General features: G+C 31.3%; 1 protein-coding gene across 1 annotated transcript in view; it reads left to right on the plus strand.

Annotated features, from left to right (window-relative positions):
- LOC112772861 (vicianin hydrolase) overlaps positions 1–25,490 on the plus strand; it is a 28,987-nt gene extending 3,497 nt beyond the window's left edge. The window contains exons 7-13 of the mRNA XM_025817863.3: positions 178–430; positions 15,898–16,013; positions 16,483–16,700; positions 18,081–18,112; positions 24,024–24,126; positions 24,740–24,848; positions 25,140–25,490. Coding sequence (XP_025673648.1) covers positions 178–430; positions 15,898–16,013; positions 16,483–16,700; positions 18,081–18,112; positions 24,024–24,126; positions 24,740–24,848; positions 25,140–25,308 — 1,000 coding nt within the window. The 3' untranslated portion in view covers positions 25,309–25,490. The remainder of the gene's footprint in view (positions 1–177; positions 431–15,897; positions 16,014–16,482; positions 16,701–18,080; positions 18,113–24,023; positions 24,127–24,739; positions 24,849–25,139) is intronic.
- Positions 25,491–26,332: the final 842 nt, after the last annotated feature.

The raw sequence follows: 26,332 nt of genomic DNA on the forward strand, positions 1-26,332 counted from the left end.
ATACATCGAGAAGATACATTTATAAAAATATTTTTATTAAATACATTCATAAAAAAGACATTTTTATTAGACACGTTTACAAAAATATTTTTATTAAATACAGTCATAAATAAGAGTGGGCAGAAATTAATAAAATTCTTGTTGATAATATAGCGGAATTAATTAATTATTAATCAGGGTGGATTTCGGAAACTATGCTGAATTCTGCTTCAAGACATTTGGTGACCGAGTGAAGCATTGGGTGACATTGAATGAACCATTGTCATTCAGCATGAATGGCTACAATGGTGGAACATTTGCACCCGGAAGATGCTCTAACTACGTTGGAAATTGCAGTGCTGGAAACTCAGCCACTGAGCCTTACATCGTTGCACACCATTTGATCCTTTCTCATGCAGCAGCTGTCTCTTTGTACAAGACCAATTATCAGGTACGCCTTAAAATTAATTAAAATCTATGAAACACAAACATTTTGTTAAATTAATTCATTTTAGATATAATATTTATTTAACATTCATTGTCTGACACATCACACATATGTCTTTTATATTTATATATATCTAAATAAAATTACATGACAGTATGTTTAATTTTATTTTTAATTTATACTTTTAAAATAAGTTTTTAAATAATATATATTATTATTTATTAATCAAAAATTAATTTAGATACTTTATTTAATAAAAGACATTAAAAATTTTAAATATTAATTTATATTTTGATATGTTTTATATTCCTATGTCTTGCAAACATTAAAATTGTGTTCGTGCTTGATACGTTAAAGTATATATTATTATTTTCTATGAGTGTGTGCTATATAAATTTTGAGAAAGTGGAATTCAATCATTATTATATGTTTCTAATTAATATTAAGATAGAACTTTTAATTTAATTTAATTTAATTATAAGGGTTAAGTACGATTTTAGTCCCTAACGTAGAGGCTGAAAATTTATTTCGTCCGGTCTTTTTTTCGCTACAAAATGATCTCAAATATTTCAGTTTGTTTTAAAATCGTCTTTCGGACGAAAATACCCTTCCTCAAAATCCACCGGAAGCAAAACCACGACCACCCTTACTCCCATTAAATTCCAATAATCATATTAAAGATTATTCAAATGCAAAAATTAACAACATTAAATTCAACAACAAAATTAACACACAACAACAATGAAATCAGAAAAATAACAAATCAAAATAAGAATTAAAAGCAGAATCAGAAGTTGAAACAAAGCAAAAACAAAGCAGAAGCAGAAAAAGAAGCAGATCCAGATACAGATGTAGATATAGAAGAAGAAGCATATCCAAATGCAGATGCAGAACCAAAATCGAAAGCTGAAGCCAAAACAGAAGTAGAAACGGCAAAACAGTGAGCAGAATAGTGGTAGATCACAGACAGCAGAGCGGTATTGCAGCGGTGCGACTTCCCTCCCTCCTTCTCCCCCCCCCCCCAAATTCTCTTTCTCCTATCTCATTGTTTTTTTTTTTTTAGTAAAGTATCGTTTTTGTCCTCAACGTTTGGGGTAAATCCTATTGTGTCCCTAACGTTTAAATCGTCCTATTTGTATCCCTAACGTTTGTAAAAGTGATTCAATGTTATCCTGCCGTCAATTACACATAATGAGTGCTTTAGTTTGAGTTTTAAAAATCCCTTCTTGAAGTTAGAATACAAATGTTTGGGATAGAATCGATGATCTACTCCGAAAAATAGCTCATCAAATGTTGAAACTAATTCCTACAACATTTACATAATTCATTTTTCTAGGGACATAATTGAATCTAAACACAAATAGTGAGTATAATATTAAAATCGACCACATCCAAGTGATACCTAATTGAGAATGAATACATTCAAGTGAGAATAATTGAAAAATATAATCTGATTTGTTAGTATAATTGATAGTAGGATAATATTAAATCACTTTTATAAACGTTAAGGATACAAATAGGACGATTTAAACGTTAGGGACACAAATAGAACTTAACTCAAACGTTATGGACAAAAACGATACTTTACTCTTTTTTTTTATAATTTTTTTAATGAGGGGTAATCTAGTAATAAAAAATAAAATTGGTAAAAAAGACGATTTTAAAATAAATTAAAACCTTTAGGACCATTTTGTATAAAAAAAAAAAAAGGCGGAGACGAAATAAATTTTCAGTCTCTACGTTAGAGACTAAAATCGTACTTAACCCTAATTATAATGATAGATATAATAATAATATATGTGTTTATTTATTTAAAAATAGTTTTGTTTATTTATATAAGATTAAACATTATCAAAATCAGATTTTACTTTCTATATGTGAAATTTTATTTAGAATAGTTATTTTTGTAAAGAAAGGAATGGCCTGGTAACATTAATAATAATATTTTAATGTATATGAGAGCTAGCAAGTAAACAAAAGGTTAAATTAGACAGTTGGTCTCTACACTTTCAGTGAAATTGTAAATTGGTTTTTATACTTTAAAAGTTTATAATTGGGTCTCTAAAGATAATTAAAATTTGTAATTTAGTCCCCGTCGTTCAAAAAGTATTTGATTTAATAGAATATTCTCAGTATATTCTCTATTTTAATAGAATATTCTCAGCATATTCTGAGAATATTCTGTTAAATCAACACTTTTTGACCAACAGAGACTAAATTGTAAATTTTAATTCTCTTTAAAAATTCAATTACAAACTTTTAAAGTATATATAAGAACCAATTTATAATTTCACTAAAAATGTAGGGACCGACTATATAATTTAACCTAAACAAAACTACCCCTAAAGGAGTAAACAACACACATTCAAATTAATAGTTTTTTTGAAAAACTAATATATCTTGTATTAGAAGTGGACAGTTATATTTTAAAACATAATTGTTTTTAGGAAACTTATAGTGGCACTCTAGTGTACATTATTGGGAACCAAAATAAACTACTAAGTCAATTTAGTGTTAGGTTCGTAATACTTTATGAATTATGGGGTTTGCCCGTTGATTTAAAAAAAAAAGTGATAGAAACCAAATAAATTTTATAATTTGTAGTCATTAATTAGTTATTATTAATATTTTTAATAGTATGAGATTATATTTAAAAATATAAATTTTTTTATTAATTAATTATTAATCAAATTTTAATAAAATTACTAATTTCTTACACTTTCTCATAAAATGGTGATTCTTGAACTCTCTTACTACTAGAAATAATGTATTGAGCGCAGATTAAATAAATTATTAACGAAAGGAATCACGAGGAAGAGGGGACAATAAGGACTTGTATAAGAATTATCAAAAGCTGACTTTTACTAAAAGCTTATCATTAAAATTTTTACTTAGGAACAGAAAGTTATACTATTATTTAAAGGTAAATTCTATCAAATTTATCGAATTTTAAAAGAGAATTTATTTTTTATTACATTCAGAATATTAATGGTTGAATTAAATTAATTTATTATGAGTCACCAAAAAAAAATAATTTATTATGATTAAATTTAATTTTTTATTTTATTTAAGTTTTGATAATCCAATTAACTAATAATAGTATAATTCTTTTTGTAATTTATAAAAATTATTAAAAAAATCTTATTTTGTAATTTAATTTTTCTCAAACCACATATCTATTAATTATTTTCAACAAAAAAATCTCAAAAGATAAAAAAGCAAATATAAAAAAGTTTTAGAGACATTAAAAATGTCCAAAATATTATATCTTGATAATTCTCTCTTGTTTAATTTCCTTCATATTTTTTAAAAAAATCTCTTTATATATAGTATATTTGATACTTACTAAAAAATCTTTCATTATAATAAAATTTATTTTTAATTACAATTCAATTAGAGCTGTGTATGTTGAACAAACTTACTGAATAAATAAACTGAGATATATATAAGTACGTAAAATTATAGAAATTCACTACAACAATATAGACTATTTTTAAGGATTATTATGTGTCAAAAAAAATTAAAATTAGTCAAAAAAATAAATTTTGACATTATTTTAACTATGAAAATATGTTAATAAAAGTTTTGTCGAAAATAGTATTTTTAACATATAAGTAATTGTAAAAAAAGTTTAAATCTTATTTTGATAAATATTGGCCATCAAAAATAATTTGTTATAAAATTTGAGAATATATTTTTGTGATACTTATTAACCGTCAAAAATACTATTTATTTTGACACTTATTGACCATAAAAAATTCTCAACAAAAAGTTTTTAACAAAGAATGAGATAAGATCTTGAAATTGAAGAATAAACTAAGATTTTGAAGATGAAGAATGAGTAGTATGATCCAAACTGAGAGCAGTGTGATGCCAAAATTGACGGAGCTCAACGAAAAAAGGAATAATGGAGTATGTTGAAAATAAATGAGTGTCAAAATTGAGGAATAATTTTCTACAATCAAATTATAAATAAAAAAAATATAAAAAATTTGACATTTGTGATATTTATCAAAAATATATATTAATTTTTACACTTAACTATGATTGTTAAAAGAAATCATGTTAAAATAGCTCTCTTTTCTTGTAGTGATTCTTGAAATAATAACATATTTTCAAAAAAAAAACTCCCTTAATTTCTTTCAATTAAATTTGAATTTCAAATTTGGTGAAGATGGCATAGTTTTTTTTTTCTCCTTTTTTTCCTCCTACTTTCAACAATCTCGAGTCTAACCGCTTTTTTTTCTAAAATATTTTTGTACGAAGGATGAATTTTTTTTTACTAATATGAAGCAAGTAAGACAGAATTATCAAGTGATAGCGTTACGAGAATTTTTTTTATGTCTTTTGAATTTATTTATTTATTTATTTTATGTTTTGAGATTTTTTATTGAAAATGATAAATAAATATGTGATTTGAGAAAAAAATTACAAATGATTAATAAATAATTTTTTATATTTCTTTTATTTTATTTTTTGAGAATTTTTTTGTTGAGAATGATTAATAAATGTGGTTTGAGAAAAAATAAATTACAAAATAAAATTTTTTAATGATTTTTATAATTGCAAAAAGAATTATACCATAGTTAGTTAGTTGTAGGGGTATTATTGGTTTGGTTTGATTTGGTTTTGGACCAAAAACCAACCAAACTAATTTGTTCGGTTTTTTCAAAACACCAACCAATCGATTTGCTGTTTGTGCAACAACTGAACCAAATCAAAAGTGGTTTGGTTCAGTCAACTTTTTTTATTTTTAAATTCTAACTAACAGAAAATTAATCATCCTAAAATAAAGTTCAAAACAATCAACAAACTGAAATAACATTACATTACATTCAAATTTAATACAATTTTAACTCATTCCAACAACTAAACATAAAACAAACACATTTGTCAAGTTTAACATTTTCAACTTCAACTTCAAGTCTGGATTATTGGGCTGTTCATTGCTTGCTGGCATATATACAAACATAAATGAACAACAAAGATACATCAAGATCAAATAACAAATTAACAACGATACAGTACATAACAAGTTAACAACTATCAAGCCAAAATCTATTTATATACAAACACAATAAATCAACAAAAATTCAGATACAACTATTACTTTATCAGTGCTCTATTCCAAGTTTGTTCTCAAACAACAATAAATCATACTAAAAAATTTTCAATATACAAGTAAACAAAACAAAAAATTAGGACCAGCAACAAATTATTCTCAAATAAATCATTAGGACTAGCAACAATGGTGCACGAAATCACAATCACACTTTTGCAATTTCGCACAACTAACCAGCAAGTGCACTGGGTCATCCAAGTAATACCTTACGTGAGTAAGGGTTGATCCCACGGAGATTGTCGGCTTGAAGCAAGATATGGTTATCTTGTAACTCTTAGTCAGGATATCAATAATAATTCTCAGTTTTAATTGGAATGAGTAAAAGAACATGGATTAAATAATACTTGTTATGCAGTAATGGAGAACAGGTTGAGGTTTTGGAGATGCTCTGTCTTCTGAATTTCTGCTTTCCTACTGTCTTCTTCTTCACGCACGCAAGGCTCCTTCCATGGCAAGCTATATGTTGGTGGATCACCGTTGTCAATGGCTACCATCCGTCTTCGCAGTGAAAATGGACCAGCTACGGGTTTCATAGGGCTAATCATCTGTCGGTTCTCACTAGTGTTGGAATAAGATCCATTTATCCTTTTGCACACTGTCACTGCGTCCAACATTTGTGAGTTTGAAGCTCGTCACAGTCATCCCTTCCCGGATCCTTCTCGGAATACCACAGACAAGGTTTAGACTTTCCAGATCTCAAGAATGCTGCCAATTGATTCTAGCTTATACCACGAAAATTCTGATCTCACAGATTTGAATGCTCTGTTGTCAGGAGAGGCAATCAAACTCGTGAACCAGGAACCAAAGAGATACACACTCAATCTAAGGTAGAACGGAAATGGTTGTCAGGCACTCGTTCATAGGTTGAGAATGGTGATGAGTGTCACGGATCATCACATTCATCATGTTGAAGTGCGAGTGAATATCTTAGAATAGAAACAAGCATGATTGAATGGAAAATAGTAGTAATTGCATTAATCCATCGAGACACAGCAGAGCTCCTCACCCCCAACCATGGAGTTTAGAGACTCATGCCGTAGAAGATACAAAATTCAGATGTAAAATGTCATCAGGTACATAGTAAGTCTCTAAAAGTAGTTTTTATACTAAACTATTGACCTAGGTTTACAGAAAATGGGTAAACTAAGATAGATAGTGCATAAATCCACTTCTAGGGCCCACTCGGTGTGTGCTTGGGCTGAGCATTGAAGCTTCCATGTGTAGAGACTTTTCTTGGAGTTAAACGCTAGGTTGCTGCCTGTTTCTGGCGTTTAACTCCAGTTTTTATGCCAGTTCTGGCGTTTAACGCTAGAATAAGGTAGAAAGTTGGCGTTAAACGCCAGTTTGCGTGATCTCAACTCGGGCAAAGTATGGACTATTATATATTGCTGGAAAGCCCAGGATGTCTACTTTCCAACGCAATTGAGAGCGTGCCAATTGGGCTTCTGTAGCTCCAGAAAATCTATTTCGAGTGCAGGGAGGTCAGAATCCAACAGCATCTGCAGTCCTTTTTCAGCCTCTAAATCAGATTTTTGCTCAGGTCCCTCAATTTCAGCCAGAAAATACCTGAAATCACAAAAAAAACACACAAACTCATAGTAAAGTCCAGAAATGTGAATTTTGAATAAAAACTAATAAAAATATAATAAAAAATAAATAAAATATACTAAAAACTACCTAAAAACAATGCCAAAAAGCGTATAAATTATCTGTTCATCAAACAACAACAAATTTTATTCAACAAAAAATTAGGACCAGCAACAACAACAAATTAGGACTAGTAACAACAAATTTTACTGAAAACAAAAATTAAGACCATTAACTGTTCTATGTAAAAATATCAACAATTCAAAAAACTCATAACACACAATATAATGATGACTCTAAGCAACCTCATCAACCTGATCATCAATAGACCAGCAACAACAACAAATTTTAATCCAAAAATTGTGAATATACTAACCTCCGAAGAAGACATTGTTGAGCTGCAAGAGAAGGCTCGTGATGCTGTTGCTCGGGGAAAAGAGGGCTGATCGGTGATGATTGCTACATCTTCGCAGACTACTGTGATGACTCTGAATGTGGTTGCTCGATGATGGAAAGGGTTGATCAACGACGGAAAGGACTGGACGATGGCGCTCTCTGGCTCTCTGTCTGTGCTACTCCTGCGACGAAGACTACTGCAGTTGCGACTTGCGATGGCGTGCTTGAGAGCGACGATGATGGCTCTGACTGCTCGAGGCGCGTTTGAGTGTCATGATGACTAAGTGACTTGAACCGCAGAGAGGAGAGGATCTAGTTACAATGGAGGTTGAGGAACAAAGACTTAGAAGATGCAGGCTTAGTAAGCTCAGTCTCTCACTCTCTAGAGTGATCGAAGAGGAGGATGGATAACATACTCAGAGGGAGGGAGGCGTACTGCGTGACTGCGCAGAGGGTTAAGGATTTTGTTAATTGTTACTAGGTTAAAGGGCAAATTGGTAAATGAACCATTGCTATAGGCTAGTGTTTGGTTTGATTTTTATTGATCCAACCGAAAACTGAACCGAACTGATTGGTTTAAAGAAAAAACAAAAAAAAAACGAGTTTTTTACTTTGATTGTTATAAATTTCGATTCGGTTTTATGGTAATTTTTGGTCCAGTTCAGTAACTTACGCCCCTAGTTAGTTGGGTTATCAAAACTTATATTAAATAAAAATTTAAATTTAACCATGATAAACCAATCTAATTCAACTACTAATATTATGACATGTAACAAAGGATAAATTATCCTTTAAAATTAGAAAGATTTGATAGAATTCACCTTATTTAAAACATTAGCTTAGCTAGCTAACAAATACTCAAAGAATACTCCTTAAAAATAATAAAAATAAAATTAGAACATTTTTATGTAGTATGTGAGAAAGTAAGCTTCAATAACCAAAATACATGTAAAAAATGAGAACTTCAATATCAATAAATTAAATTTTTACTATTAAAATCTTGATGTAAAAATTTTCTTGTATTTTAACAAAAATTTTGGTGGTGACTGGTGATTTTAAATTATAATTCAATTGAAGAATTTTGTTTGTCAAAAACTTTTTAATAATAATTATGATTGAAGTTTAATAAAAAGCATATGAAAATGTGTGAGGGTGAAAAGTTAAATGTTATATATATATTGATGTGTATAATAGGAAGTGATATAATATCAGGAAAAATTAACCCAATGTAACAATAGTGTAATAGTAGAAATAGTAAAAATTAACAAAAAAAATAAGAAAAGAATATAGTAGAAGAAATTGACCAGAAGAGATATCAAGCATCAGTCATCTGGTCTTACTAGTGCTTGAAGGACCTGATCAAAAAGAAGAAGAAAAAATTTAGGGAAGAGAAACAAAATTTATTAGAGAGGAATTGTACCACTATAACTACCAATCATAGCATCCTAACCGCTTATTGGTAGCTCCTTCTTAAGCCTCTTTTTGGTCTCTAATCAATTGGATCCGCTGTTATGTGTGACATGTCCATCATTTATAACTAACTCATCTAAAGGAATTTTTGCTGACACGTCCTCACTTGGCCTTGGCTGTGCATGGCCCAATTTGGGAATTATCACCTCATTCATTCACATAACATCACCCTCCCCATTAAAAATAACTTTGTCCTCAAAGTTGAAGAGTGATAATGTACTGCTAGACTATTCAGCCAGCTCTCAATAAGATCTCCTTAACTTCTTTGCCATCCTAAATAATGGTATGCTGATTCAGCACCTTATGAGGGTGTAAAATTGGTTCATTGTAGTAGTACACAGTGACAATGGTAAGTAATGAGTGACATTGTCACCCTATACTTATTCAAAGTAGAAATATAGAATGCATAATAGATTTTGGCATTCGCAGACAACTCCAGTTTGTAAGCCACTGGATTGATTTTCTGCTTTATCCTAAATGGACAAAAATAATGCACGCTATGCTTTTGGTTTTTCTTTAAAGCAATCGAATGCTACCGATAAGGTTGTAATTTCACCAAAAGCAGGTCGCCCTCGTACAATTCAACTTGTCAGCGATGTCTATCAGCGAAAGCTTTCATAAATTGTTGAGCTCGAGTGAGGTTCTGTTCCAAGGTTTCTAAGAGCTTATCCCACTATAATAGCATCTCTTACAACGATGGCTCATTAGCAGCGGAAAATTCATAGCGCACCACAGTAGGTGGTTCTCTTCCATACAAGGTCTTGAATGGAGTCATCCAAATGCTGCCATGAAACGACGTGTTACACCAAAATCCATCCCATTAAAGCATTTCTAACCATTTCTTTAGATGCTCAAAACAAAAATATTTCAAATACATTTTGAGAGACTTGTTCAAGGTTTTACTTTGACTATCTGATTGAGGGTGATATGCGAAGCTCATCGTCAACCTTGTTCCTTGGAGTTTGAATAATTGCTGCTAAAATTTACATACAAACACCTTATCACTGTTAGAAACAATTGACTGTGGAAACCCATGAAGCTTAACAACATTCTTTACAAAAGCTTTGCCAGCCATTTTGCTATTAAAGTCATGTTTAAGGGGGATGAAGTGGAAAAATTTGGTCAACCGATCAATCACGACCACGATAAAATATCCATACAAATATCATCTCACACCAGAGACTGAATTGATAATGGGTATAACAATCCAGCGGGCAGCTTAGTCTCCACTTTTGCCTTTTGACAAATGGAACAAGAAAGGACATAAAGGCGAATATCTATTTGGCCAATAAAAGGAAGAGCATATTCGCTCCACTGTTTTAGTAAGCGCAACATGACTGCCAACAGCACTATCATGATACTCTTGTAAAATTAACTTGATAAGGCTATTCTGGGTTGGAATGACAACTTAACTACGCCACAGTGAAATATCATTCTTGCATCTATAATTTGGATCCTCCAACAAATTATTGCTGCATTGTACACGAATGGCCTTTAGATTCTCATCCAGCTCGATGTCGTTCTTCAGTCTGTCCAACCAATCTAATTTTGGGCTAGACGAAGCAGCCAAATAGCAACAAAAAAGTGCATCAGCTAGAACATTCTCAAGATCTGGTTCATACTATATATCAAAATCATAGCCCAAAAACTTATGCAACCAACGATATTGTTCTGGAGTATGCAAATCTTTCTCTAATAAAGACTTGAGACTCTTATGACATGTTTGAATAATAAACTTCTTACCAATTAAGTAGTGTCTGAATTTGGCCACGTCCTTGGTAATAGCATAGAATTTGTGAATATAAGCTGACCAGCTCTACATCAATGGAGAGAGCTTTTGGGAGAGAAAAAAAAGCTATAGGTTGGTTGCCTTGGGACAGCACAGCCCCTATACCCATACCAAAAGCATCGGTCTCTAACTTGAAGGGTAAGTCAAAGTTAGGCTAGGCTAAAATTAGTCGGGATTAATTGGCAAGTTTAAGGTCAAAGCTAGTTGCGACCTAATCGTTCAAAGCGAAAGCATCTTCAAATTCGTCAAGCGAACTGCTAATAACGCATACCCTTTAATAAAGTGCCTAATTGGTGAGGATAAGTAAACCCAGAGCTTCCTAGATTAGAAGGCTGTGGCCACACCATCACAGCACTCACTTTATCCGACTCCATGTGCACACCGTTTTTTGAAAATCGTGTGGCCTAAATAATCTATCATTGCTAACCCGAAAAGAGACTAGAAATGTTTAGCAAATAGATACTCTTGTTACAACAACTTTTAATACCTTTTTCAGGTGACTAAGATGCTCATGCCAAGAGGGGCTATACATAAGTATATCATCAAAGAAGACCAAAATGAACTTCCTTAAATACGACTGAAAGACATTGTTCATGAGACTTTGGATTGTGGCAGGCACATAAGTTAAGTCAAACGGCATAATTAACCACTCATAGAGCCCTTGATGTGTTCGAAGGCTATTTTGAAACGATCTTTAGGTCAAACTAGAATTTGGTCATAACTCAAATGCAGATCAAGCTTAGAAAACACAGTGGCACCAAATAATTCATTCAGTAACTCATCTATCGTGGGTTTGAAAAATCTTTCCTTAATAGTAACATTCTTCAAGGTGTGATAATTAGTGCAAAGGCACCATGAACTATCCTTCTCACTAGAAAAATTTGGGAAGAAAATTGACTCTTATTAAGTTGGGTGATGCCTTGCTATAACATATCTTGGACCATAGGATCTATTTGAGATTTCTGACTATGAGGGTATCGGTACGACCTTAGCTTCACTAGGTCAGCCCTTTGCACTAAAAGGATGCTATGATTATGGGAACGTTGAGGTGGTAGACCTGATGGCTAAGCGAACACGGATGCATAAGTGTGAAGCAACACTACCAATTCTTGTTGTAAGTTCTCTGGGAGCTATAGGACAAGTAACTCATCCTTGAGAGTTGGTTGCAGTTCCAGTGTGAATGCTTCAGCAGTAGAGTTTGTAGTCACCAATTTCTGAATATGATTATATTGAGCTGGGAGTGGTGGAGGATTGTGTTATCCAAAAACGATGATAAATTTCCCCTCATGTATGAATTTGATGAATCCAGCATTGTAGTCCATAATATGGGCATATGAAGCTTCTTAAGGCATGTAGTGCCCAAAACCAAATCCCTACCAGCCACATTCAATACATAGACATTCGGAATTGTCACTTTGAACCCCTGAAAATTCACATCCAGAGAGGGAACTCAACTTTCAACTGTCAAGACATCGAAATTACCCACTATAACTTTAAAATCCGAGGTTGGTTCCAAAGGGAGATTCACAAATCTAGCAACTTGTGGTTGGATGAAGCTATCCGAGCTGCCTCCTTGTGATAGCACTAGCATTTCTAAGCTACCAATTGAAGCTGTCATGTGAAATGTTGCGGGACCATTAGTATCAAGCATGGCATTGTATAAAAGATGATGCTCTAGTACTTGTTGTTCTAGCTGCCGCATTATGTTATCACTGTCATCCACTAGTTGATTGCCAGTGCCAACCCCTTCAAGAGCCAAATCATTCTCACTTTTGAGTTGTAACAACATGAATTGGCGATTGGAACATTTATGAGAGGCTAAAAATTTTTCATCGCACCAGTAGCATAATCTCTTCTCATGTTTGCTTGGGATTTTTGTTGGGCTTAATCTTTGAATTGGGGGTTTGTTAGGTGCAAGGAAAGGACGTTGTTGTGACATTGGTAGAAGTGGAGGCAAGTTGCTACAATTTGGGGTGCGTACTGAATAAGTGAGCGACACGGTGGTCGTTGGTGATTTGTAATTTGAAGGGCCATACTGGGTTCTAGGTGCTGAAGTAAACTTATCTTCATATAAATGATCCAAGGTTAGAGCCTTCATTAGGGATGGGGGTACTGAGCTTCAAGCTTCCTCCTAATGTCCTATCTCAAGCTACTAATGAAACAATCTCACAAGGCATCAGGGGAAACAATGCTAGTACGATTAGATAATGCAACAAATTTAGCATAATAGTCACTAGCCGAGGTAGTTTGTTGCAACTTGAATAATACCTCTCGTGGATATTCAAATAAGAACAGTCCAAATTCCAATTCAATAGCTCACTTCAATTGCGTCCAAGAGCGGAATTGGGATGTATGTTGCGACATCTAGAACTAGGTAGCGATAGCCAACATGTGAATAGTGGCAATTGCGATTCTTTCCTCCTCTGGCACTTTGAAAAAATCAAAGTACTGATCCAATGAGAAAATCTATCCTAAACTGTTCTTGCCATCAAATTTCAGTAAGTCAAAATTTACCCTCTGATATTGTGCGAGATGAGAAGGTGGGTTGTGTCCTAAGCTCAAAACATAGGTTTGCTCCTGTGATGGAGATCTATTCTGAGATCAATCCTGAATCAGTTAGTTCAGAGAGGATTGGATTGCATCAAATTTTAGATTAGTCACCCCAATAGCTCTGGCATGCTCAGCGCGATTTTCATTGGTTACCTCTTCAATCATCTTGAACAAGCATTTAATGTTTTCCTCCAAACTCCTCATGCATGTGTTATTAGCAACAACCATGACGAAACGAAAGCACCAAATATGAGGGTGAAAAGATGAATGTTATATATTTGATATGTATAATAGGAAGTGGTACAATATCAGAGGGAATTAACCCAATGTAATAATAGTGTAGCAGCAGAAATAGTAAAAATTAACAAAAAATAAGGAAAGAGTATAGTAGAAGGAATTGACAAGAGAAATTAAGCATCAGTCATTTGGTTTTGCTAGTGTTTGAAAGACCTAATGATCAGAAAGAAGAAAGAAGATTAGTAGCTGAAATTCAGGGAAAGGAAACTGAATTTGTTAGAGAGGAATTATACCACTATGTGCTATCAATCATAGCCTCCTAACCGCTTATTAATAACTCTCATTCTTACGCCCCCTTTTTGGTTCCTGATCAATCGGATCCACTACCACGTGTCCATCATTTGTAACTAACTCCTCTAAAGGAATTGATGCTGACACATCCTCACTTGGACTTGATTCTGCATGGCCCAATTTGAGAATCATCGCCTCATTCATGATCAGAATAGCGAATTAAATGATATAAAGGTTAACTACCAATTTAGTACCCGAAAGATTCAACCACTGACAAAAAAAGTCTCTAAAAGATGTTATTGACAAAATAGCCTTTGAATGATTTGAAAATGCAACAAAAATAACTAATAATTATTATACTTTTTGTAAGTGACAAAAAAATTTTTGTATTCAGCAAACGGTTTATCTATTTGATTTGAATTTTTGTGCCAACATTTGAATAAATATTTAGAAGGTACAATAAAAAATTCAGAACGAAATTTGATCTCTAGACTTTTCTTTTTATTTTTCAAAAAAAGATGGTAATTCACAATAAAAAAAACTTTTAAAAATAATTCACTTGACATAAAATTAACAAATTTTAAGGATAAAAATATCTTATTTTTCTAATAATGATTGCAAAAATTTGCATCAAAACCTGATCTTTAAAGTCTTTTTTTTAGAATATATATTTAATATATAGTTCTTTTTGTCGCATTTTCAAATCTTTCGTAACCTTATTTATCGTCAGCATTTTTGGGAGTTCTTTTTGTCAGTGATATAAATTATCGGGTATCATTTTGGGAGTTTATTCTATTTAGAGAAATTACCAAATCAGTCCCCAAGGATTTTAAAGGCGGACATTTTAGTCCCCAACAAAAGTTAATACACAGATCAATCCCCAAAGTTTTACTCTAACAAATAAATCAGTCCTCGGTTCATTTTTTGGCAGTAATTACCCAGATCAGCCCCCAAGAATTTTAAAAGCAGACATTTTAGTCTCCAAGAAAAATTAATTCACAGATCAATCCCCAACATTTTTTTTCGTCAGACATAACAATTCTCTGTCTAAAAAAAGTAAAATAAATTATTATTAGAGATTATTCTACAAGAAATTCAAGATTGAAATCATTTGATATTTTTTTATTTAATATAATTAAAAGATGTCCTATTTTAAAAAATATGTTTGTATTAAAAGAAAATATTTTAGTTTGGATTTCAAAAAAATCATTATTCACCTTACTTGTTTCTAACGAAAAGAGTGTATTAATATGCTAGTATCATCGTCCACATGCACAAAACTAAGTTAATAATAAAGGTCGATAAATAGTAAAAGTAAAATGGACGGGGCTATTATGTCTAAAAGAGAAACGTTGTAGATTGTATTAATTTTTCTTGAGAATTAAGATATCTGCTTTTAAAATTTTTAGGAACTGATGTAGGTAATTATTCTGCCAAAAAATAAACTGAAAACTAATTTACCTGTTAGAGTAAAACCTTAAAGATTGATTTATGTGTTAATTTTTCTTGAAAATTAAAATGTTCGTTTTTAAAATTTTTAGGATCGATTTAATTTGGATAATTACTCTTCTATTTATAATGATACACCTAATTGTGACAAAGGGTAGTGTTAAATAAGAAATCAAGAATCAAGAAGTGACAGTTATAGCAGGAGTTAGATACTTTTTCCTTCCAAAATTAGTTAGAACTAAAAAAATGGTAAAATTAATAAAGAAAAAATATTTATATAAAATTTAAACAAATTTAAAAAAAAAAATTTAAAGTGATATATTAAAATATAATTATTTATATATTTTTTTGTATATATAAATTTTTAGAAAAAATAATTTCATGACAATATTAAAACAGATAAACTGAATTATGACTTTATCCTATATCAGATTGAGTTATATAAATTTAAAAAAGTCTTTTAATTAAAGCATTTTTTAATTAAACGAAAAGCCATATTCTCTATATTTTTTACTTGTTTGTTATTAATTGTTGTATACTTTAAGAAATTTAATTGAATGGTTATACTTATATAAACAGGCTTATCAAGAAGGACAAATTGGAATCACCTTAGTGACTCATTGGATGGAACCAAAATCAAATAGTGCTGCTGATCGCAAAGCTGCTAAACGGGCTCTGGACTTTTGGTTTGGATGGTATTAATTATATTACTTATATTAAAATAAAAGAATAAATTATTATTTTTATTCATAAAAATTTAGAATATTAACAAATTGATTCATGAATAACAAACATTAATTTTATACCTATAGAAGATGAAAATTTATCAGTTTTTCCTCATAAAAATTTAGAATATTAATAAATTTGTCTATAAACAAAATTAATATTTGAATATTTTTAATTTATCACACATAAATCATCTTTTATAAATATAGAGTTAGTTTAGTTTATTCATAATTAAATTTATCAGGATTCGTTATTTTGAAATTTACTCAAAATAAAATAAAAAAGATAGAGAAAATCTCAACAAGTAAATAATTAATTCCCTTGATATATTATTTTGGAAGCCTATGTAGTTTACTTAACTTTTAACCTTGTTTTTATAACTCAAACAATTGTAATTGAACATTATTTGAAAAGTATTAATTAAAAAAAAAATTTCAGGTTTGCTCATCCAATTACATATGGTGACTATCCAGAGAGTATGAGATCTTTAGTGGGCAGCAGACTCCCCAAGTTCAAGAAACATGAATCAGAATATGTAAAGGGCTCATTTGATTTTCTTGGTGTTAATTATTACACCACCAATTTTGCAGAAAATGCATTGTCGACAAACACTGTCAACCAGAGTTTCTTAACCGATATGCATACTGTTCTCTCTAGTAAGTAAATGTGGCAAAACACTGCCATATGTTTCTTTCTACTTTTTTATTTTCAAGTGTCTTTTACTTATTTAAAACAAAAAAAATTATCTGATTATCACAGGTAGAAGAGAATCTTAGTATTGACAATGGAGACTCATATCCCCAAAATATTTACAAACTAGTAATTATACATATGATAATATAAAATCTTTTATGGTTGATTTGGCTATCTTAATAAAATTATTTTTTTTTTATGGGATTATGGGTTCAAATTTTATTTCTAACAATGCTCAAATAGTGTTTTATATTCTCCTCTTCTTTTCTTAGTTTTTTCACAATTTTTTTAAAGAAAGTAAAAAATCATTCTTTGTTTTTTTTTTAGAACATTTGTTGTGCTAATTTAGTAATATAAAAAAAACATGAAATAATATTGAGATATCTTATATATTGTCTTTTTCATATTTAAATTAAATAAATTTAATATTTATCGAAATGTGTAATCTATAGGATATTTACTAATTTAAATAGGATTATATATCTCGAGTACAGAAACACAAAGATCATAAAAAACACAACCTGGTGACTCAATACCCAGGATAAGTAACAATATTTAAAAATAAATAAATCAATTACACCCGGGATACATATAAACTGCACATTTATTCATAAATTGAGTACTTAGTACCTTAGATGCGTTAGTAAGTAATTATACGAGTACAATAATACAAATACTATAATACGAATTTAGGGTACTGCGTATCCGATTTATGAACAAATGTGCAGTTTGTATGTATCTCGGATGCAATCGATTTATTTATTTTCAAACACTGTTACTTATTTCGGATAGTGAGTCATCAGATTGTGTTTTTTATAATCTTTGTCTCATTACTTAAGATGTGTAACTGTTTTTAAATTAGTAAATATTTTACGAATTACATATTTTGATAAATATTAAATTTATTTAATTTAAATATAAAAAAACCTCTATATATTTCATATCTTTAAAATTAATTTTTTACATTAATATTGTCTATTAAAATTTATCTTAGCTTGTAATATGTTAATAATATGATGAATTTGATTCATAAATATGTTCATGCTTATAAATTTTCTAAAAAAAAAAGTTTTTTGTTAAAGAATTAAAAAGAAATTAATATATTTATTGGATAAAAAAGGTCCATAAATATTTTTAACCAAATTTTAGTTTAATTTGACTATTATTATACATTTTGTGTTAAAAAACATGTTTGGCCTCCCAAAAAATTTTCTGAAGCTCCGCCACTAATTACAAGACCTCCTTTGGCCTATTTCAAACAACATAAATTGCATTAATTACTTTATTGGATTGCATTTTGAGATGTGAACTATCAACTAAAGCAGATTTTTTTTCTTTTACAGCGGTGAGGCGTGGCGTAGCTGTTGGAATTCCAGTATGATAATTTTTTTTCCATATTTTATTATGCGCTATTATTTATTTATTTATAATCTTTTTGAAAAAGAAAAGCTACTAACAAATTTGATTATATTAAATTTTTCTAATAACTATAAAATAATTCATAACCAAAAAATTTTAATGTTGAACAATATTTGAAAATAAAGGGATGAAATAGAGCAACTCTCATCAATTCTGTGAAGTGAGTTCAAGTGTGAAGAGAAGAGAAAAAAGGGGAACGGAGCAATAGAAAAATAAAGAATAAAAAGAAGGATCAACTATCATAGAGAAAAGAAAGGGAGAAAAGAAAGAATCTGATTTCATTTCATACAAAATTGATCTAGAAGAATCTAACCCTCAACTATATATATATATATATATATATATATATATATATATATATATATATATATATATATATATATATATAGTTTCTAACTAAACTTTATAATTGACTTGCTGCACCGGTTACCAATTGCATAGCACACTAACAACCTAACTAACTTCAGTTCACTAGCTAATCTTTTTTATCTAATATAACTGTTGCACTATGGAGTCTTTATCATGTAACACCCCCTCTCAAACTTGAATTGGAGATCTCGATTAATTTAAGTTTGGCGTGACAAGCTCAAAATGGATTGGGTGCAAGGGCTTCTGTCAAGATATTAGCTGTTTGTTCAGTGCTAGAAATTGGGAGCAATTTCGTCACTCCCTCTTGCCATTTATCCTACACGACATGGTAATCAACCTTAATGTGCTTTGTCCGTTCGTGGAAGATGGGATTAGCGGCTATGTGCAGAGCTGACTGACTATCGCAATAGATTGTTATCAGTCTCCCCTGGTCTACCTTCAACTCTTCTAGTATGAACCTTAGCCACTGTGCCTCCTTGATTGTTGCTACAAGGGCCCTATATTTTGCTTCACACGATGATGTAGCAACTGTATCTTGTTTCTTGCTTTTCCAGGAAATGATTCAAGTACCTAGATAAAAACAATACCCTGTAATTGATCTTCGTGAATTAGAACATGTCCCCTAATTACTGTCAGAGAACCTTGATGGGAGTAAATCTATGTTAGCTGAGAAGAATAGACTCATGACTGGTGCGCTCCTGAGATACCTGAGGATCCCCAAAGCTGTCTCAAAGTGTTTGTCTGTCGCACAATCAAGGAACTGACAGAGTTTTTTCACTACATAGCAGAGCTCTGGTCGAGTGTTGGTAAGGTAGAGCAGTCACCCTATAAGTCTTCCATACTCTGAAGTTGATTCAAGGGCAGTGCCTGAGCTCTTCGATAAATGTGTGGTGTAGTCCATAGGCATTGAAACTGAGTTGGCATTCAGCATGCCATAATCCTTAAGAAGATCAATGCAGTATTTTTGTTGGCAAATAGCAATTCCCCTTTGGACTTTGGAAATCTCCATGCCAAGAAAATAGGTGAGTTCACCAAGGTATTTGATCTTGAAGAGGCCATGGAAGTACTGTTTGATATGGTTGATTTTCTTAAGATCATCACCTGCTAGCACAAGGTCATCAACATACACCAAAATCACAGTAATATGTTTTGAATTAATTTTGGTAAACATGATGTAATCATGTTTGGATTGTACATAGCCCAAATTGATGAGGGATGTTGCAAACTTAGTGTTCTACTGTCTACTCGCCTGATTCAATCCACAGAGAGAGCGGTCCAATCTGCAAATCAAGCCTATTTTTGAAAGTTGTAATCCTGGTGGAGGCTTCATGAAAACTGTTTCATTTAAATCACCATGAAGGAACACTGTGTTCACATCCAATTGGTGTAAATGCCACTGCTTTATAGCCAAAATAGCCATCACAAGTCTAAATGTATTCATTTTTACCACTGGACTGAAGTGTCCTTGTAGTCCACTCCACGAGTTTGAGAGAAACCCTGGGCCACAAGCCGCCCCTTATACCTCTCTATGGAGCCATCCGGGTTAAGTTTGAGTTTGAAGACCCATCTACAATTCACTACTGCTTTTTTACCATCAGAGAGTTTAGTCAAAGTCTAGGTTTTATTATTCTTTAGTCAAGAAGTTAATTATCAATGGATGACTTCCAATTAGTATCTGTAATAGCATCATCATAATTCCTAGGTTCTACATGCATGGGTTTAGCTAAAGGGTCTGTCTTTAGTGAGATAATTACTTGTGAAGTAGGATACTATAAGAAAGAATTAGGATTAGCTGATTCTGTTGCAGAAGACATCAAACAATAAAAATTCTTCAGGTATGTTGGAGGCCTTCTTGTCCTATTTGATCTTCTAAGACCAGTGTGATCTTGATGAACTATCCCTGAGGCTTCAAATTTTGAGCCTCTGAGAAATACATCTAAGGAAGCATGATCATGAGTAATAATTAGAGCTAATTGCTCTAGAAACTCACTTGAATCAGAAGCAATGTAATCAGGATGGGATGCATGATTATGCAATATGGTATCTAGAACATCTGTTTGTGATGCAGGTGAACATGTGACAATGTTATGCAATGGATTCTTAAAAGATGTATTGTAAGTGATGTCAAATGGATCTGTGAATGTAGTAAGCATATTAGTTGGTATGTGATTTTGTGCTTGACCAGGATCAGAGAATGCATCTGATGCAAAAGGCATAATATTTTCATAGAAAACAACATTTTTGGAGAGAAAAATATCCATAGTTGATAGATCAAATAGCAAATAGCCCTTGGTCCTTGGTTTATGTCCAAGATATACACATTTTCGGGACCTTTTGTCAAGTTTCTTTCCATGAGCAGTAAGGCTGCAACATATGCCAAGCAACCAAACACCCTGATATAGTCAATCTCAGGTAATTTTCCTTTTAAAATTTCATAGGGAGAAACATTTTGTAATAGAATTCTAGGTATGTGATTAAGAATATGAATAGCTTGTGCTGCTGCATATGTCCAGAAACCCTTTTGGCATGTTTGCTTGAAACATTAATGCTTTAGTTATTTCTAAAATGTGTTGATGCCTCCTTTCTACAATTTCATTTGATTGATGAGTCTCAGTACACGTTGTTTGATGTATTATGGCTTTGGAATTATAAAAAGAGTTTAACTTGAATTCAAGGACATTATCAGTTTTGATCTTTTTCATAGAAACATTGAATTTTGTTTGAGCAAGATTTATAAAATTTTACACAAGGGAAGCTATCTCAGCCTTTGATTTCATGAAAAAAATCCAAGTATATTGACTTTTGTTATCAATTATACAGTCAAGAAATATTTGTGTTCTCCAATGAAAACTGTTCCAATAGATCCCCATATATCCATGTGTACTAACTCAAATAAATTCACAGACTTAGACATGCTAGAAGAAAAAGAAAGTCGTTTCTATTTAGCATACTGACAGGAGTCATAGCCATAGGGTCCAATGTAACCTTTATTTTTCAAAAAACTATATGATTTATGCATCACATTTATTTTCTGAGATGGTATGTGGCCTAGTCTAATATGCCAAATTACTTTTGAATCATCTTTACCGGAATTGTAGGGCAAGGCCATAGATGACAATGCTGATGTGATATTTGTTGTTGTGATTGGTCTTAAATTCTCAAATGCATATAATCTCCTTCTTTGTTCAGCTACTCTAATCCTCTTTTTGGAAATTGGAACATGTATCTCACAATTGGAATCATAAAAAATGAACTTGTATTTCATATCGTTAGTCAATTTCGATACTGATATCAAATTGAACTTAAATTTTGGGACAAACAATGCATGTACTAATTGAAGTTGGGCAGTAAAATCTATGGTATCAGCTATATCTGTGATAGTTTGTGTTCCATCAGGTAGGTTTATATGTACAAATTTAATGTGGTATAAGCTTTTAAATGCACTAATTGAATATGAGACATGGCCAATGGCTCCTGAGTCAATGACACAAGAGCAATGACTAAAAGTAGCTAATGACATGATGAATGCAATACATTGGCTAGATGGTAGTGTAGTGGTTTGATTATGACTTTGCTATTGTGGTTTTTGCTTTTCTAGAAGTGCCAATAATGCCAACTTTTAATCTGCAAAAAATGAGATCTTGGAGTCATGTTGAACTTCCTGAGATGCATTGCTGACTTTTTCATCATGCTCATCAGCAATTATGTTGTTGATTATGCTTCCTCCATTTTCGGCTCTCAAATGGGATGGAAAACCATGTTTTCTGTAACATGTGTCCTTAGTGTGGCCACTCTTTCCATAGAAAATGCACTGCTTGTAACTTTGAGTTCGGCCGCCTCTTCCATAAGTAGTTCTACCGCCTCTACCTTTGAAGCCTCTTCCCCCTCTCATGTTTGAGCTTGCTTGGGGGTTCATGGCAAAATTCGACTTTGTATCTGAGTTGGCCATCAAGGTTCTACATCAAGTGATTCCATATTTTGTCATTCTTGCTACAGAAGTAATGAAAACACAGCATCAACGTCAGGAAGTGGCTTCATGAGCATTACTTGTGATCTCACAACAACATATTGATTATTGAGGCCTCTTAGCATCCTAACCACATACATGTTTTCTTTGTGTTTTCTCACAACATCAAGACCACAGTCACACTCTCTAACACAAGACTTGCAAACTGGTATAGGAGAAAAATTGTTTAATTCCTTCCAAAGCCCCTTTAATTTGTTGAAATATGCAGTGATGCTCAAATCACCATGTTTGATTGCAAACAACTATTCTTGAAATTTCGCAATTCGAAACAAGTCACCCTGATAATATCTGTGTTTCAGCGCATTTCAAATGTCAGCGGCATTGTTCATCCAGATGACACTTTACGCTATTTTTTGACTCAAAAAAAGGTTCAACCAAGACACAATATAGGTGTTGCACCTATCCCATGCCTCAAACAAAGAGTCTTCTTGTGTTGGCTTAGTAATGGAACCATCAACAAACTTTAATTTATTCTTTGACTTCAACGCTCTCCACATAACTCTCTCTCATGTATGATAATTGTTCGCACCAAGAATTACTGAAACTAAAGGCATTCCTGGACTTTCTCCAAGATGCAGAAAATAAGGACTCACCGGATCCATGATCGGATTCACGTTCACTCGGCTTGTAGCTAATTGTAGTTGATTAACATGATCCAACAGGTTTGCAAGAACTTGAATGTCAATGCTCTGCGGCACTTGTTCTACCATTTCTGGTGAATGTCGAACAAAAGGAAAAACTTCAATTTCTCAATTTCCCAAAAAAAAAACTTTAATTTCTGAGAACTGTCAAATTCTACCGCCAGATCCCGAGCTTCCTTATTCAAGATCCTTCTATAGTTACACGATTCTTCAAATCAGGACCTTCCACACTTGATCTCGTGATCGGAGCTTCTACTTCAGTCCACACTCACTGCACCATGTTAAAACAGCCATAGATGAAGCTGAGCAACTTTCATCAACTTTGTGAAGTGAGTTCAAGTGTGAAGAGAAGAGAAAAAAAAGAAACGAAACAAGAAAAAATTAAAGAACAAGAAGAATGATCAACTATCAGAGAGAAAAGAAAGGGAGAGAAGAAAGAATCTAATTTCATTTCATACAAAATTAATCTAAAAAAATCTAACTCTCAACTAGCTATAACACTAGATTTATATACAATTTCTAACTAATCTTTATAATTGATTTGCTGCATCGATTACCAATTGCATAGCACACTAACAACCTAACTAACTTCAGTTTTACTAGCTAATCCTTGTTATCTGATATCACTGCTGCACTATGGAGCCTTTATCATGTAACAATTCTTTTGCTCACACTTTTTTCCATTTTTTATGTTTCTTTATACTATTATTTTCAAAATGATTATCAAGAGTTAAAAAAAAAAGGTTGTTACCAAAGAAAACAAAACCAGAAAAAGTTGTTGCTGGACAAAGTTTCTAAATAACATTACCAAAATTTTCATGATTGTGCAGACCGCTTTGAACTGGCTATTCATTTATCCAAAGGGACTTCACCATCTTTTGTTATACATAAAGGACAACTATAAGAATCCAACGATTTACATTACGGAAAATGGTACATTTTTATCATTCAGTTTTAAATTTGTCTTGGCAATTAATTATAATTTATCTAGAATTCTATTATAGACAACTTAGACGTCCATAACTACATATTTAATATCATGATGAAACTTAATTTTCACAACTCTCGATGCTTATTTCCACTCATGAAATAAGTTTAGTTTGTTGTGTAAAATTTGTATCATTAAGGGCAGTCAAAGGATTGATAAATTAAAATTTATATAAACACTAAACAATTCTTCATTGTAGACAAATATTGTGTTTTAAATTAAAATACCTATATGAATTTAGTCCTTCATTGCAGGCTAAGGATGCTAATTCCTAACTTCATTTTTAGTTTTTTTTTTTTTTGTTCAATAAATTTCTTGCTAGGTGGTAGCTAGAGAATATTTTAATGAGGCGATGCATGCACTATTTTTGGAATAGTCTTTTTATCTGTCCATGTTTTTGTGTTTTTTTTCAAAAGAAAAAATAAATAAATAAACAACTACAAACGAACCTAACTCACTTGTTACCGAACTTAGGTTCAAGCCATTCAATTCTTATTTTCCAAAAATTATAATTATTAACAATATTAATATTATTTTGGTATCAAAATTATTTTACAGGTGTAGCTGAAGCAAATAATGCTTCAAAGCCAATCAAAGAGGCCTTGAAAGATAGTATCAGGATTAGATACCATGATGGTCATCTCAAATCTCTTCTTCAGGCAATAAAGTGAGAATCAAAACAAAGTGGAATTTAATTTGTTTTAAATTAAATGAAAATGAAAATGTATATTTTATATTAAAAAGATAAAAAGTTGATAATGTTTTCTTTCCATTGTATTTATTAAAATACTTCAAAAATTTTTTATTATTAATATTGTTACTTTGTTCAATATATATATATATATATATATATATATATATATATATATATATATATATATATATATATATATAGTTTAACAATTGAAGATTTTTGCATTAACTATTTTTTTTTTGTTTCACTCTAATTTGTACGCAGAGATGGGGTTAACGTGAAAGGCTATTATGCATGGTCATTTCTTGACGATTTTGAATGGGATGCTGGGTACACTTTTCGATTTGGCCTCATTTATGTGGATTTCAGGAACAATTTGCGAAGATATCTCAAATATTCTGCTTATTGGCTGAAGATGTTCTTGGTCAAGTGATGACCTAATTTCCTTTCTTGAACCATTTGGATTCCCAAGTTCTAATGATTAATTAAGTTCTTGTTGTATATTACTTGCTTTACATAAGTTTGTATGGGTCAACTTCTAATAAAAGACCCTTTTTTGAATTATTTTATAAAAAAAATAAAAATAATTTTATGTTTAAATATTTCATACATAAATATTTTTTTATTTATTAATTATATTTTTTAGTATAATAATATAAAAATATTTTTTATTTATTTATTATATAAAAAATATATTTTTTAAAAATATATTTTAAAAAAATATAAATTATAATTTTTTAAAAAATATTTTTTTAATATTTTTATTTTTACTACTATAAATTTATTAAATACGTAAAAAAAATAACCTTTCTTTATTAAAAAATTATTTTTTTATTAATTTAACGACACCCAAATAATAATATCATAAAAAGATATATATAATTTGCTTGTTTCAAAAATAATAAAGACTTAGCTTAGGGTTATACATAATGGAGTTCCTGAGAAGATGAGAAATAATTTTGGGTTGGAAGAAACTGTGTTGTTGAGAAAGAGAAACAGAGAAGCAAAGAATAGTGTATTGATTCTTGTGAACTAATCTACTATATATACACGTACACTTGCATATCATCAGCCACTAATATCCATAACTACCTAAATCAGACTATAACTGACTCTAGATATCAGAATGCTAAGTTACAACTTGTTGTAACAAATTCTCACTATACTTTCTGCAAGACCACGGTAATAAACACACAATCTAGACACAGATTAAACCATGCTCCTTTCTTTCCCTTTAAATATTGAAGGATACATTTTATATATAGTTTTCCAGTGCATAAACTGCCACATTTTGCTAATTATAAAGGATAAATTAGGCCTTGTTATCATCAAATACTGCAGTGTGCCAACAACACATACAACGATACAACTTTGGATCTTCAAAATTTTAAAGAAGAAATCATTGGACTGAGCATTGGATTTGATTTGAACTGGATCACTGAACGATGATGATGTCG

Source organism: Arachis hypogaea, chromosome 18 (genome assembly GCF_003086295.3).
Source record: "Arachis hypogaea cultivar Tifrunner chromosome 18, arahy.Tifrunner.gnm2.J5K5, whole genome shotgun sequence".
Lineage (NCBI taxonomy): Eukaryota > Viridiplantae > Streptophyta > Magnoliopsida > Fabales > Fabaceae > Arachis > Arachis hypogaea.